This window comes from Elaeis guineensis, chromosome 11 (assembly GCF_000442705.2).
Source record: "Elaeis guineensis isolate ETL-2024a chromosome 11, EG11, whole genome shotgun sequence".
In the NCBI taxonomy this organism is placed as follows: domain Eukaryota; kingdom Viridiplantae; phylum Streptophyta; class Magnoliopsida; order Arecales; family Arecaceae; genus Elaeis; species Elaeis guineensis.
The window spans coordinates 119,362,240-119,377,781 of NC_026003.2; the positions used below are offsets into that span (position 1 = coordinate 119,362,240).

Sequence of the window (15,542 nt, forward strand, 5' to 3'; positions counted from 1 at the left end):
TTGAGCCGATCCAGCATTGTATTTTTTTTATTTAATTATTTTAAAAATTCTACATATTTTGAGGGTTTCATGTTTATTTCGAACTTTGATTCGTATAACTTTTAATATATTTCAATTTTTTTTATAGTCATTACTATCATCTAATTATCGTGACAAAAATAATGTGATAGATGATATGATATACAATACGAAATGATGTGATAGATGTTTTTGATATGGTATTTCTCAACTAAAATTAAATTATTTTTTATCTTTTTAATTCATCATCTATATGATTTTATCTTTCTTTTTTGTCTTATTAAAATTTTTTATTCTTATTTTTCTCCTCTCATATGACGATCAGAAAGCAGCAACTGAGGTATTAATTCAAAGTCTTTTTGAAAATAAAGATTTGAGGAATGTTGAAAGATCAATGTGCGAGTCTCCAAACTACAGCATTGACTTGATAGGAAAAAATGATAGCATAGGATAGTATAAGTATGGTCTCTTATTTAAATTATAGATTTCATGTAGCGATAACAATTTTAAAAGAAGATTCAGAGATTGTCAAAACTGTCAGATAACTCTGATCGATCTTATAGTTATAATGTCGCTTGTTTGATTATGCTCTTTGTACATACTTATTGTTGTTTCTAAAATGAATTGTATTATGATTATTTTGCATAAATTGATCTGAAAATAAAAGATCAAGCTAAAGTAGCTCTTTTTAAAAAAAAAGATGAAGCGCAGGATTTGAAAGCTAAGATAAAAAGATTTTTTTACAATCATTAAAAGTATAAAAGAGAAAATTCAGAATTGAAAAAATATGTGTTAGAGTTGAAAGGAGAGACAATCGATTTGTTAGGAATGATGAAGCAATGAATAAATAATTTTTTTTTGGCTTATTGGGCTGCATAAATTTTCTATCTCTTTATTGATTATGCTACGTCGCCCAATCGAGAGAAGTGGTATACTTTTTCTCCATTGAAGGTGGTGCACAAAGGATTTCTCAGACGCACAATAAAAGCCAGCATTTTCTGATCCGACATCTTTTCCAGCCCTTACCCGACCCAATGGCTAATGGACTTTTCTCTGCATCTGAGCCCGAGAATTTTGGGTCGGGTTAGGTCCAGCTATAGCAGCCAAGTGAAAGCCTAGCCCATCGCTCGTTCTTAGGCGGCAAGACACGTCGAACAGACAGCCGCCACACGTGATTAAGATCAACGGCTATTATGCAACAACTCCCATCCCTTAAACCCTACAGCCTTTCCTCCAAACCCCTCGCCCTTCTAATTCCTAGCATCCCCTCCAACAAAACCCTCCAACTTAGGGTTTTTCTTCTCCAAAGCCTTCCTTCGAATTCTCTTCTTGCCGCCTCGCTACGTCGGAAGAATAATGACTAGTGCTCGGGTAGTAGCGGCGGCCGGAGCCCTGGCCTCGTTGGCGCTGGCGGCGGAGCACGTCTACGCCGACGGCTTCTTCCACTTTCCCGGCTCATCCTCCTCCTCCACTCCGGTGGCGCCTCCGCCGCAGGCGATTCCCGGGACAGGCCCCCCTCTGCCCGAGGTCGCGCCGAAGGAGGAAACTAGGGTTCGGAATGACAATCCTCGTACCACGGCGACGGGGTTTGATCCCGAAGCGCTGGAGAGGGGAGCAAAGGCCATCCGGGAGATCGAGAAGTCGTCTCAGGCGAAAAAGGTTCAATCCTGGTACTGATCTGCTGCCTTTTTGTTGGTTGTGTAGAGCAGGAGATCTCAAATTGGCCTTTGTTTTTTTAAATTTTTTGTGCCCCCTTGTCGGTGGGGGTTAGGTATTTGACCTATTAAAGCACCAAGAGGAAACAAGGAAGGCGGAGTTAGCTGCAAAGAAGGCGGAGTTTGACGCAATGAAAGCTCAGCACGAGACGGTAAGATTTAGTCGTATCAATGTTTTTCTTTTTATTTTTCTTTCCCAATTATAAATTTCTAAAGGCCCGTTTCGTATTGCTTTTCTTTTCTGTTTTTGTTTTCAAAAAACTCAAGAAGAAAAATGAACTAGACTGAGCATCATACCCTTTTATTTTTTGAAATTGTTTGTAAAATCTTTAAAGCTTTTGGAGTAAAAATTTTATTTCTCTCAAAAAAGAATGAAAATAAAAACAAGGAACAGCAGAAGTTTTGTGGAAAAATGCTGTCTTTGGCATCAATCTGAATGCGGCATTGCACTAATTTGCAGAGAAACAAAATACAAAAACAACAATGATGGCAATTAGGTTCTAAATTCTTTGTTTTCAGTCACCTATTCCCCTCTCAATGATGTCATTTGAATTATAAATATAAATCTCAGTTAATATTTGTTAGACCAATTGCAATTGTCATTCTTTATCCAGTTATAACTGTTTATAACATTGGTGGTTCTGGGATCCAGTAAAACCCAACCCCCTCCCCTTCCCCATGGTGCACTCATGTGCATGCTCACACCACCCCAAGAGAGAAGGAGAGAGTTCCGCACATGCATGTACTCACTCCAACCCGGCTATTCCTTTTCTTTGACGCTCAAATTGGAATGTATTAGATTAAAATTTGGGATGATGTGGGTTATTGAGTGGCTAAATCTGATATTATACTGTCTTGCAGGACAGGCAGCGTGTGATCTATGAAGAGCAGAAAAAACTAACTCAACATCAGGCACAAACGAAGGCACAAATGGCTCGCTATGAGGATGAATTGGCCAGAAAAAGGATGCAGGTATGCCTCATATCATTTCGACTATAGGTAGTTTCTTTTTTCCCTTTTCTTGCATAAGTTCGTTAGCTTCTCATTGTTATTTGCAGGCAGAGCATGAAAGTCAACGAGCAAGAAATCAAGAACTTGTGAAAATGCAAGAGGAATCCTCCATCAAGTTGGAACAAATACGACGTGCTACTGAGGAAGATATTCAAGCCCAGCGAAGACAGACAGAGAAGGAGAAAGCAGAGATAGAACGTGAAACAATCAGAGTTAAGGCTTTAGCAGAAGCAGAAGGAAGAGCACATGAAGCCAAATTGGCTGAAGAGGTAAATAGGAGGATGCTGGTTGAGCGAGCCAATGCAGAGAGGGAGAAATGGGTATCAGCAATTAACACAACATTTGAACATATAGGAGGTGCTAACCTAGTAACACATTTATTCAATGCTAATTTTTTACTATAAAAAAATGTTCCAGGTCTTTGTGCCTGTCATAACGAGTTTATATTTGATTGGTTACACTAATTCATTTCTAAATTTAGACACAGTGGTAATTCATGATTAAGATTTGCATGCATGCCGCTAAGCTGTCAGTTTTTGTTAATTGAATTAGTGAAGAGCCATAGATTTTTTGTTGCGATGTATGAGACAAATATGGGTGTCGCTCGATGGCATGGTTATACTCTTATGATTGACAACAACTAAAACTTAAACAGTGACTTGCATATTGACATACATGCTTATTCTCCCATGTATTTTATGGAAATATGTCTATCGTGCTGGACTACAAAGTCCAAATCATCATGTCAGATGGAAACTTTGTGTAACTGATGGTTTTTAATTAATATATAGTATGCTAAAGGAGGAGCATGGCAAGATTAACATCGTCGACATGTTATTGTTTGAGCTTGATTAAAATGAGCATCAAAGCAAACTTCAATAGTTTTCTATGCTGTAAGTAGCTATTCAATGACTGCCATAACTCTTCCTGAGTACCATTTTTGGAGTCATGGATCATGGATTATTGAAGTGTTGTGTTGTCGTGCATATAAAAAGCATATTCAATGGCTGTAAGTAGCTAATAACTGACCCCAGCCTGCCTGAGATCTGTTGGATCGTGCTGGGACGAGGTAAGAGGGGCTTTGGGCCTGGATCAGGCCCCAGAACCCAGGCTGAATTGAATTCCTGCTGGACTCAAGCTGCCTTTGGTGTATCTCCTACAACGACTCAAGCATATGATTGACACTGCAAATACTGGCACAAAATTGATTTAGTTTTTCATTTCATGCAAATAATTGCCAAAGGATTTCCTGGGTTATGAAAGACAATTTCTTCTGTTTTTTCATTAAATATTTGACTGTAACATGTTGCACACTCGTTTCTCTCTGTTTAATAATGTAGCATGTTGTTGCTTGAGCACTAAATGAGGATAGCTAAGATGATTCTTGAATTCAATGAGTTGCTGATTGACCGGCTTTCATATATTGTTTATACAAGATAAGTGAAGCTGCCCAAGAATGACTAGTAATATTAAGCTATACTGAACTGTACATGGTGGTTTCCCAAAATGATCCTATTTCATTTCTTGCCACATCTATGTATGCAACAGCCTTTATTTAGTCAATAGTAGTAGCAGATTAACATTCAGCATCGATTCTTGGGAAGCTAGTGTTTTTTTTTCTCTTCCCTGCTTAATATTTCCTCTCCCGAGTTGATTAGAATCATGCATCGTCAACTTTTACATGTTCAAGTCATATATAAGTGGGCTATTCTGTTGCCCGTTGGGTTAGTATTTATACATTTTTGAATAACTATTTCAATCTCAAGCTTCTGTTTATGTGCATAAAAATCATGCTTTCTAGATTATTGGGATTCTGACCAACTCTGAGCTTTCAAATTCAGTAATGGTTTATTCATGGTTTCTTCTTCTTCTTCTTCTTTTCTTTTCTTATTTTTTCATAGGTGGTTTGCGAGCAATACTCACTGATCAAAACAAGTTGGTCGTAGCTGTTGGTGGTGTAACAGCACTTGCTGCAGGGATTTACACTACAAGGTATGGCACTGACATAAATTTGGAAGGTTCTCCATTTGTTGCCCTTATTCTTGCATCTGAATGCATTAAATGCATTTTGGTGTTTATAAAGTCAGTATTCAATATCTGTATCGGACTTGGTGCTTGTATGCTCCAGTTTAGTAGAAGTTACCTCAGCTCAGCTAAGCCTTGATTCTAAACCAGTTAAGATCAGCTGCATGAATTTTTTTCTCCATCCCACTGTGTTTAGGGCCAGGCTTTCTAAAAGATGTAGTGATATTAAGTCTTTCCATACTGCTTCATCCCATGTGATTAATTTAATAAAAGTTAAGAGATTAAAAATCTAACAATACCGACTTAACATCATATTAAATGTCTTACGTGTAGAGAAGATAAAATAGTTGTACTCCATACTAAAAGGCCAAGAATAGCTTAAGATATACAATAAGCATAGCCATCATGAATGTGAATGATTAACTTAGATAGCAGAATAAAGAAGGCTTTAATAAAGATTTAATCAAGAAAGTATTGTAGCTATGGAGTCATTGACCTTTATCTTAGTTAACTAGTCTTATCCCAATTATGTGGGATTAATGCCATGTAATTTTGTGCTAGAGATACTTTGAAATCTTAGGGCTGGTAATTGGGTATAGAAAGAGCCTCATTGGCTCTTTGGTTTATGCTCATGCAACTAGGGAGCAACCCTTCATGGCAAGGTTCACAACCGTGGTACTGGAACCTATATCAATACCATGTTGGTACAATGTCGATACACCTGATATAGGGGTTGGTTCACAATACAAACACTTGGTATGCTCTTGGTACTAAGTATTGGTTCAATATCGGTATGGTATGGTAATGTCTAGTATGGGGTGGTATGCACTGGTATTGCAGACCTTGCTTTAACCTTTTGCTATCAAAGGCACAACTTTCAAGCATTGAAGCTAAATTAGAATATGATCTTTAATCTATAACAATTTGGAATGCGAATGGGAAGTTCAAAGTTTGAAATGATAGATGAAGGTTTTTGTATACATGGGGATACACATGTCATGTACTTAACTAATATGTACTTGAACCAATGTATATCAAAGGTTGACCAAAGGAACAAATAGATTTGACATTGAGTTCAAGTCAGTTATAGAAGGCTATTATATATTAGGAAATAATACTAGAGATCTTATTTAATCAACTAATGTTAAGGTGAGTCAGAGATCTTATCCAATCAACTGACATCAAGATGAGTTATGGATCTTGTCTTTTGCTTATTTGTGAGAAACAAATGTGAATATACTTGTGAGAAGGTTCAAGGAGCTCCACAACCATAAATAGGGGTGCCTAGCTATTATAAAGAGCATCTTGAATTGAATAAATTTTCTAATTCTATTCTCCATTGTTCTATAAGAGTTCTTGATGGTTGGTTCTTATATCTTGCTACTCCATTGGTGGGTAGACCCTTTTTCTCAAGGAGAAAGATCATCACGTGCACTATTTTTTGTATCCAAGCGGGGATGATTTGTCTATGATGTTTTACATTGATATTTGAATAAATGGTTCACTAAACAAAGCACTTGTAAATTGTAATGGCCTAGCTGGAGATCGATCCAAGAAAACTGGAGATCCATCAGTTGCGAGAATAGATAGCATAATTATGTGGTGCGTGATCATGCGGTTGGCCATGATCACAGTCTTAGAGGATCGTATCAGGAGGATTATGTGACATTGGATGCATCTTCTGGGGCATCAACCCTTTCTACAATCGCACTCTAAATCAAGGTCGGTTCATCTTCCCCCGCTTGATGAGAGAGTCTCGCAGGATTGTAAAAGGCTCTTTAGCATTAAAGCCAAGCTTCCTGAGTTTTATGGGGAGGCTCAATCCAAATGACTTCCTTGATTGAACCACCACCATCGAGATGTTCTTTGAAGCTATGGGTGTCCCAAACAACTAGAAGGTGAAGATCGTGGCCTTGAAGTTATAAGGTTATGCATCTATATGGTGAGAAAATATCCAACATCTTGATTAAGCATTGGAAGATCATTGATTGACCAAAGTTGGCAAAGCATCAACAAGTCACTTTGGTTAGATCACTCTCATTCACTTTTTCAATCTTTTATGAAGCTTAAGGTGAAAGAAGCATCATCAACTACATGGAGAAGTTTTTCAAACTCTACGCTTTGGCATGCCAGCATGAAGATGAAGAAACTCATGTAGTCCATTATCTCAATGTTTTAGGGGTTTCCAATCTATGATGAGATCTCTAATCACATTATGGAGCACGTGAATGATGCCTATCGCAAGGCACTGCATGTAGAAAAGAAGATACGATGAGATCAAATGGCAATAAAGGGATCCACTAATGCATATGCTACAACGCATGCTCTGATACTAAAATAGGGCACACAGTGATGTTTTTCCTTGATTAACCCAATAATGGAGGAGCAAGATAGGATGAAGAAGAAATAACAATAGAGAACTTTTACAGAACAATGGAGAATGCAACCAGAAATTTTATTCAATTCAAGATGCTCCTTACAATGGCTAGGCATCCTTATTTATAATTGTAGGATCCCTTGAATTACCCACATTTTTTTCTTGTGAACAAGGAAAAAGTGAGAATATTCCCTATAATATACTTGGTAAGATTTTTGACTTATCTTGATGTTGGTTGATTAGATAAGATATTTGATTCGTGTTGATATCATTTGAATGGATACGATCGATGACTCATCTTGATGTTGCTTGATTAAATAAGATCTTAAGAATTATTTCCTAATATGTAGCATCTTTTCAAAACTGACTTAGGTTTCAAATTTGATGTTGAACCTTTTTGTTACTTTGGTCACGTTTTGATATAGATTGGTTTAAGACTTTAAGTACATGTCAGCCAAGTCCATGACATGTGTATGCTTCCTCATGGATTGGACTGAACTCACCCTAGAGTTGAAGGTCCGTCATTTCTCCAACAAAGCTAGGAAGAGCTTCATCAAATCAGCTTATGACATCCAAGAATCTTCAATGGTTGGTTTGTCTTCCACCTAACCAAGTTTTGAACATAGGATGTGGTCCAGTGTATCTTTAAGTATCTATTCAAGTAGATCTTTTGGTGTAATTGCTGGCAGTTGAGCTGGAGCCATCTTATTGTTCTCATCTCCATGGAAGTCAAAAAGATCTGCAGCACTAAAAGTAGCAGAGATATCATATTCCTTAGGAAGCCCCATGTGATTAGGTGTTGTCATTGACCTTCCATAAAATTTTGCAAGGGCCAATTGTTCGTTATTTTAGCTTGTTGTAGGTTTCAATAGGAAATTTTTCCCTCTGAAGGCAGGCCATCATAAGGCTACACTCTTTGAAAACTTTGTGCCAGTGTTATGCACCAACAACTTTTTTATGCTTGCTGTTAGATTCCTTTAGCTGCTTCCAAACTTTGTCATGGATGTTTTTGATATTGATCCACCAAGTCTTTTGCATCATAGTTGACTGACTTGGTATTTGGTGCTGGCACCAAATTGAACATGCTGTTTGGTGTCTCGTGCATACATGATCTTAGATTCTAGCTATTAAAGTAGTTATGCGAGCTATCGTAAGCAAACTTGGTTTGAGGAAGAGTCAAGTCCCAAATTGTCAGCCTGTCTCGTTCAAGGCATCTGAGTAAATTCCCAGGGCTTCTATTGACCATCTTGGTTTGGCCATCCATTTGAGGATGGTAAGCACTGCTAAATTGCAATGTTGCCCCCAATTTCACCACAACATCCTGTAATAGTGACTCATAAATCTAATGTCACATTTTGAAGCCGTAGTCTTGGGAACTTCTACAATTGAACTACCTTTATGAAGTGTAAATCTGCCACGCATCGAGCATCCATCATCTTCTGCCAGGGGATGAAGTGAGCCATCTTGCTAAATCTATCCACTACTACAAATATAGAGTTAAACCCGCTTCATGTTCTAGGCAAGCTAAGAATGAAGTCTATGCGCACTTCGACCTATGAAATTGCATGAATATATAAACGGTTATGGCGACACGTGTTTTGCACACAATCTTGAGTTGTTTGGCAGATTTGACATCTGATCACAGATTGGATCGCATCACACTGCAATTAGGGCCAATGATACCTTTTTCCTTTTTTCCCATGGCCATGGTTATGTCATGTCCAAAATGATCTCCAAGTCCTCCAGAGTTGTAGTTCTTGGATGATCTTCTTTCTCATGGAATAATTTAGGATGCAAACTTAAGTTTCAAAGTAGAGAAAACCATTGGTAAAAGGGAAGTTAGGAGTACCTCCATGCTTGAAGGAAACCGAGATAGCTCCAAAATCTGCATCTTCCTTCTACAAGTTTTTTAGTAGGTCAAAACCCACAACCTTGGTAGAGAGCGCATAGAGTAGAATATGTTGGCAGCTGAGTGTGTCTACATCTTGGTTCATCATGCTGGACTTATATGGAGATGAGGATGAGGAGCCGGCTTCAGCTCAAGTTCCAGCAATTGCACCAAAAGATCCAATTGAACTGATGCTTAAAGAACTATCCATCAACATGGATCATATCCTATATTCAATACTTGTTTGGAAGAACAAGCAAGCCACCAAATATTCTTGGATGTTAGTAAGTCGAGTTGATGGTGCTCTTTCTGCTTCTTTGGAGAAATACAAGGCTTTCAACTTGAAGGTGAGTTTTCTCTAACCTAGGGGAATCATTCACATTTCAATAACTTGGTCAATATGTACTTAAACTAATACATGTCAAAGACTGGTCAGAGGAACAAAAGGGTTGGACTGTGGGTTTGAGCCTAAGTCAGTTCTAGAAGATTGCTACTAATTACTTGGAGATCTTATCCAATCAAGCGATGTTAAGATCAATCAAGGATCTTATTTAATCAAATGGCATTAAGATGAGTTAGAAATATTATTCAATCAATCCATATCAAGATGAGTCAGAGATATTATCCAATCAATCGATGGTCAAGACGGGTCATAGATCTTATCAAGAAGCATAATATAGGTAATATTCTTATTTTTTTCTTATTTGCGAGTAACTATGTGGACATATTTATAGGAAGGTTCAAGGGATCCTACAAGTATAAACAAGGATGCCTAACTATTATAAAAAGTATCTCGAATTGAATAAAACTTCTAGTTTTATGCTCCTTTGTTCTTTGAGAGTTATTTATTGTTGCTTTTCTACTCTATTGTTGGTAGATCTTTTTCCTCAAGAAATCATCTTGTGCACTACATGGACTTCATAATGAGCAAGAAACACTAAATAAATGCTATATGATGGTGGACGGTAAATGCCACAACCTGGTATATAAATATGATGATATTTATTTTTCATGACATTTTTTATTCATGTAACCCTCTTGTATTTTAAATGTAGTTCTTATCCTGCTTGAGTTTGATTTCCATGCATTGAGTATCTCTTGGTGGTTCTGTGATGTCTTCTTATAGCCATTGTTACCTAATTTCAAGAAGAACAAGAAGTTTAAAGGTGTTGAGCCTCTAGACTTGGTCATAAATATAACAATTTAAAAAATCATTTTAATGGTACTGGGAGTGTTTATGCAATTACCAGAATGTGTTTGTTTGTCAATGGATATTACTCATCTATGGGCATTATCATGTTTAATTATGATGCTAGAGGGTATTGGCAAATACTATGGCAACAAAGATTAAAAGAACTGATTTCCTTCTTCAGCGGGAAGCATACCCTCAAAAGGTACTTACCAAGAATAATAATGATTTTAAGGGATATGAACTGCACTTTCTCATGGATTTTTAATGGCAGCCATGTTTTTGGTTCAAGTTCATCTTCTCTGTAGGACTGATCCATCAAGTACAATCCTAGGATTGAGCCAACCTTTAATTTTGTGGGCAAAAAATATTCTATACAATATTTAAGTTACATGGTCATGGACATAGAAATCAAATTTTTGACAGAGACTCAGCCAAAGCTGAGTAATTAGTATTTAGCCCCTCTTAAGTGTAAAGATACTTTTCAATAGGAAAAATGTTAAAACATATATTTTCTAATGTTTTTAAAAGATCCTCTTTCATTACATTCTTGTACATGGCTATTTTTTCAATGTGTGTAGGTATGAATTAGAATTTTAGCATCTTTATCCTTTACATTTCTATCAATTTGAACATTAAAAGTTTATATTTTGTAAAATTTAGATAAGATACTTATTCTGATACACCTTTTTTGCTGTATGGACCTGAGGATCAAGTTAACACTGGCAATGGACCTGTGTCACGGTCCACGTTCAAATCCAATATATTTCAATAAGCCTAACTATTTTAGGTCAAACATTGGTTTTGGACTGCATTTTGTGAAGACAGATTGGCTGATTACTGTAGAAGTTAAACTTAAAGGGCTTTGTCAATTCAGTGTTGTTTCAACTCCAACTGGGTTGCTGACCTATCCCATGCAGCCTATAATTTTTGTGAACCTTTGGAAGCTATATGATAAGCAGCCTAACTTTTCATGTTGCTTAGAAGAAGGCTTCCATAAGAGATATTATGCTGTCATTAGATCATATTTGAATAAGCAGCAAGACATGTGAGCTACTCATGGCGTGACATGAGCATAAGGTTGCAATAGGGCAACAGCATTAGTCAACCATAGGTCATCTTATGGATGGTAGGTTGGTTTATGAAATTAAGACGACCATGGTATATGCTTGGATGACATTAGTTGTATCAAAAAAGGTTGATAAGATGGATATGCACTTCTTAGATTTGTCGATGCTGATGTCTTGGTGAAAGTTCTAGAAAATGCAATTAGGCAGGTTATGTTGGATACATGTGCATGAACCGGCTACACATGATGTACTGGAAAAAAGAAAAAAAGAAAAGAGAGATCATACACGAGGCTGTTTTTGTGTGTTTTATCATAACTAGTGAAAACTGAAGATGACACTAAACAGAGAAATGCTTAGGGTGTTGAAGATTGTTTTTGGTGAAAGAGGAGCCATAATTAAATTTGGATGGAAGAGGTGAGAAAAGATCTAGTGAATTTTGGAAGGAAGAACCAGTTAACAGAGCCAAACCAATCAAATCCAATCAGGCTAGTTAGTTCTGCTTAAGCTGAAGTTATTAGATGTCGATCCATACACTATTATCCTTTTATATTTTGTAGTTTTTTCTTTTTTTGCATTATGTTTAAAAATATCATACCGCCATGAACAAATCTATTGTCTGCGGAAGATTAAATGGAAGATTAGTTGGTGAATTGCTCATCCATTATGTGCAGATCTGTTCCAGCTTATTGGTCTTGTTTATCGTGTACTTATATTGTCATTACTGGAGTGTCAGCAGACATTTATATTTACTTTGCAGTTATATTTTTGAGTTCATTTTATGGCCAGTAAATTCAAGATAGTAATAGCATCTTGAGACATGATATTGCCTTTATACTGACCTTCCTCTATTTTTTGACACCTTTTTATATGCTTCACTTTGCCAATTATCCAGAAGGTTTAGCTTAGCTTAGTGCTGCCGAATATGCTAGTGCTGGCAAAAATGAATGTATGGTATGGATTGCATTGTTGGGTGAAAGAAGATTCTGTACACATCCAAAAGGATTAAAAGGGGAAAAAATAATTAGGTCTTTCTGTTGGTATATGTGCATCTTTCAGTCCAATCATGCATTATGACACTAATTTTAATTACAATATCGAAGTTTCCCTGCGTGACTTGAAGATCCCATGGTTGTATCTATGTCCCTGATCGGAATTAGGTGAGAAGGGTTTTAAAGCTGACGCTGATACTGGGCATAAGGCTTATAAAATGGTATATCATCTGCCTGCTGACAATTCAACTCGGAAAAACATTTGACATTTGTGTTATGTATTGTTGTCTTGATGTATTATCTAGATACCATGTGTATCAGTAAGAAAGAATGAGTTCTAGATTTGCCTTGGTTGTTTACTGCATATAGTTAGATTCAGTGAGAATTTGAAGAATCACAAGGGCTGATGCTGAAGGTGAGTCAGCCATCCTCATTTTTCTCTTCATTATGCATAGTACTCATAAAGTATTCATATGAAGTAATAGTAAATCTAGTGTAATGGGTGTACTATGTAGGTTTTAAGGAGTTGTTTGTCTGTGTGGAGGTAGAAACCAAACTAGTCTTAAAAATTGACAGCCTTCTGTTCGTCTGTCTACATTGAGTGTAATAATTGACTTTTTGTTTAGTTGGTGGTGATAGATGAAGGGGGAAGTTTGAAACCTTAAAGCATCTGTAATCAGGGCTAGTCTTTAAATTCTGAAGCTGAGCCAGCACCCATTTATCTAATGTTTAATGTTATTATATACCCTTGGTTATGATTACGTACCTCTGATTATTAAAACAAAAAAAAACAGATGTATCCAGATGGTAGAATGACCTACCTTTTCATTCAGAATGAAACATACAATCACAAGGTTAGATCTCAAAAACATTTTGGTTAGACTGTAACCTCAACCCTGTTACACAAACTGGCAGCATGTCTCAATAGTCTTATAATGATTAGGCTTTTATTTTTATTTTTTTTAAAACTTCTTGTAGGTGCCTTTATATTTGCAGAAAATTATCTGATTGATGCCTTTCATGTCTTTTTCCTCACCAGAGAAGGTGCTAGAGTGGTTTGGGGATATGTTGATCGGATTTTGGGCCAACCATCTCTGATCAGAGAATCATCCAGGGGGAAGTATCCTTGGTCTGGTTTTTTCTCTCGTGCCATGAGCTCAGCATCACACAAAATGATTAAAGGAAACAATCCAGGAAAAAATGGAAATGCTTTTGGTGATGTTATTCTGAACCCTTCCCTTCAAAAAAGAATCGAGCAGCTTGCCAGTGCAACTGCTAATACGAAAGCCCATCAGGCCCCATTTCGTAACATGCTCTTCTATGGCCCTCCTGGTACGGGAAAAACTATGGCTGCTAGAGAATTATCTCGTAAATCTGTAAGTGACCATCCAATGCTGTAATTATTAATTATGAAAGCAAGCAAAACATTAGTTACTGTGCTCTGACTGATTGTTCTGACGATTGCTAGGGTCTAGATTATGCACTGATGACTGGTGGAGATGTTGCACCATTGGGCTCACAGGCTGTGACCAAGATACATCAATTATTTGATTGGGCCAAGAAATCTAACAGGGGTTTGCTTCTGTTCATCGATGAAGCAGATGCATTTTTGTGCGAGTAAGTGATCTACATATTTGAACATTGCATGATCAAAATATTGCTAGATCAAAAAACTTATTGATATCCTGTTGTGAGCTAAAATATGTTGTCATTTGTCATTAGTCATGGTGCATGCATGGTGACCTTGCCCACTAAAATTTCTAGGTGACAGTCTGCATATAATAATATCATTATTATATAGTAAATTTATATATGCTATTCTTTACATGAATGTGCTGGTAGATGCCAGAAAAGAATAAACTGAGCTGTGTAACATACCTTCATTTCTCTAGGCGCAACAAGACATACATGAGTGAAGCCCAACGGAGTGCTCTTAATGCTCTCCTTTTCCGCACAGGGGACCAATCCAAGGACATCGTGCTTGCCCTTGCCACCAACAGGCCTGGCGACCTTGACTCTGCTGTTGCAGACCGTATAGATGAGGTCCTCGAATTCCCTCTACCTGGGGAAGAGGAACGGTTTAAATTGCTCAAGCTTTATCTGGACAAATACATCGCAAAGGCTGGGGACAGCAAACCTAGTTGGTTCAACTTGTTTCGGCGCCAGCAGCAGAAAATAGAGATCAAAAACATTACTGATGATGTGATCAGGGAAGCAGCAGTTAAGACTGAGGGGTTCTCTGGTAGAGAAATTGCTAAACTGATGGCCAGCGTCCAAGCTGCTGTTTATGGAAGTAAAGACTGTGAACTTAACCCAGGCTTGTTCCGAGAGGTGGTCGATTACAAAGTTGCAGAGCATCAGCAGAGAAGAAAGCTTGCTGCTGCTGAGGAAGGTTCTTGATTTAATTTTGTTCTTTTCAATTGAGTTTTTTTGGCTACACCTTGATCACTATATCGGATAGTTGTTTTAGCGTAGCAGGTGAGAATCTGCCTCTCATTCATATATTTCTTTGTACCCCTTGGGCGATTTTGGTGAAATGTGATCGTTGTATAATTGGTAATTACTCGTTAGTTACCAATAGGGCAATTTAAACTGGTGTTACACCATAACCTCTGGGCTACAAATAAATTTTCATGTGCTAATTTTCTTTGATGCTTCTGCCAATTTGAATGCTGCGTCAGTTGCTTGGATGCCCTGCTGCTCGTTGATCCTCCGTGTCCTCTCCCTCTTTCTGTCCTCTCTATGAAAAGAAGGGGCAAAGCCAAGTGGGAGAAAGCGTTCCTTAGCACTCGTGTGGATGGCTGGATCCAAACTTGCGTGGAGATTGAGGTTTGGGCCAATACAACCACCAAAATCAGGTAAGAATAGGTTGATATTTAAATCCCCTCTAAGCTAATGAAAAAAAGAATTTAGGTTGCATTTGATGCATCAGGCAATTTTAGAAGGCATCGTGGGTTGCTTTTGAGATGGATTATTATTATTAAATTATTAATAATATTGATTACTATGTTTGATATATGTAAATAACATTGTAATAAAATTATTAAAAATTTAGATTATCAATAATGTGAAATCAAATTTTTAAAATATTTTTAAATCAAATTACTGTATATTTGGTACAAATAAAGATCACAGTAGCTTTCATCTGATCCAACGGCGATGTGTACTACATGAAAATAAATCTCACATCTTGAATACGGTTAAAATCCTAGCTTAACGCTTCTTTTTGGAGATTATCCCTGCTGTCGGCTATCACTCAC

The 15,542-nt window shown here is 37.2% G+C and overlaps 1 protein-coding gene across 1 annotated transcript; it reads left to right on the plus strand.

Moving 5' to 3' along the window:
* The first annotated feature begins 1,247 nt into the window (after positions 1-1,247).
* LOC105053808 (uncharacterized) lies at positions 1,248-14,934 on the plus strand. Its single transcript, XM_010935101.3, has 8 exons — positions 1,248-1,677; positions 1,790-1,885; positions 2,595-2,705; positions 2,792-3,101; positions 4,646-4,736; positions 13,322-13,658; positions 13,751-13,899; positions 14,175-14,934. The coding sequence occupies exons 1-8, from the start codon at positions 1,375-1,377 to the stop codon at positions 14,680-14,682; spliced, it is 1,905 nt and encodes a 634-aa protein (XP_010933403.1). The 5' UTR covers positions 1,248-1,374; the 3' UTR covers positions 14,683-14,934.
* The last annotated feature ends 608 nt before the right edge of the window (positions 14,935-15,542 follow it).

Bases quoted from the DNA above. Each gene is read 5' to 3' on its own strand.
- LOC105053808 (XM_010935101.3), top strand. From the start codon at position 1,375: ATGACTAGTGCTCGGGTAGTAGCGGCGGCCGGAGCCCTGGCCTCGTTG. The intron at 1,678-1,789 runs GTTCAATCCTGG...GGTGGGGGTTAG, and splicing joins AGTCGTCTCAGGCGAAAAAG to GTATTTGACCTATTAAAGCA. The intron at 1,886-2,594 runs GTAAGATTTAGT...ACTGTCTTGCAG, and splicing joins TGAAAGCTCAGCACGAGACG to GACAGGCAGCGTGTGATCTA.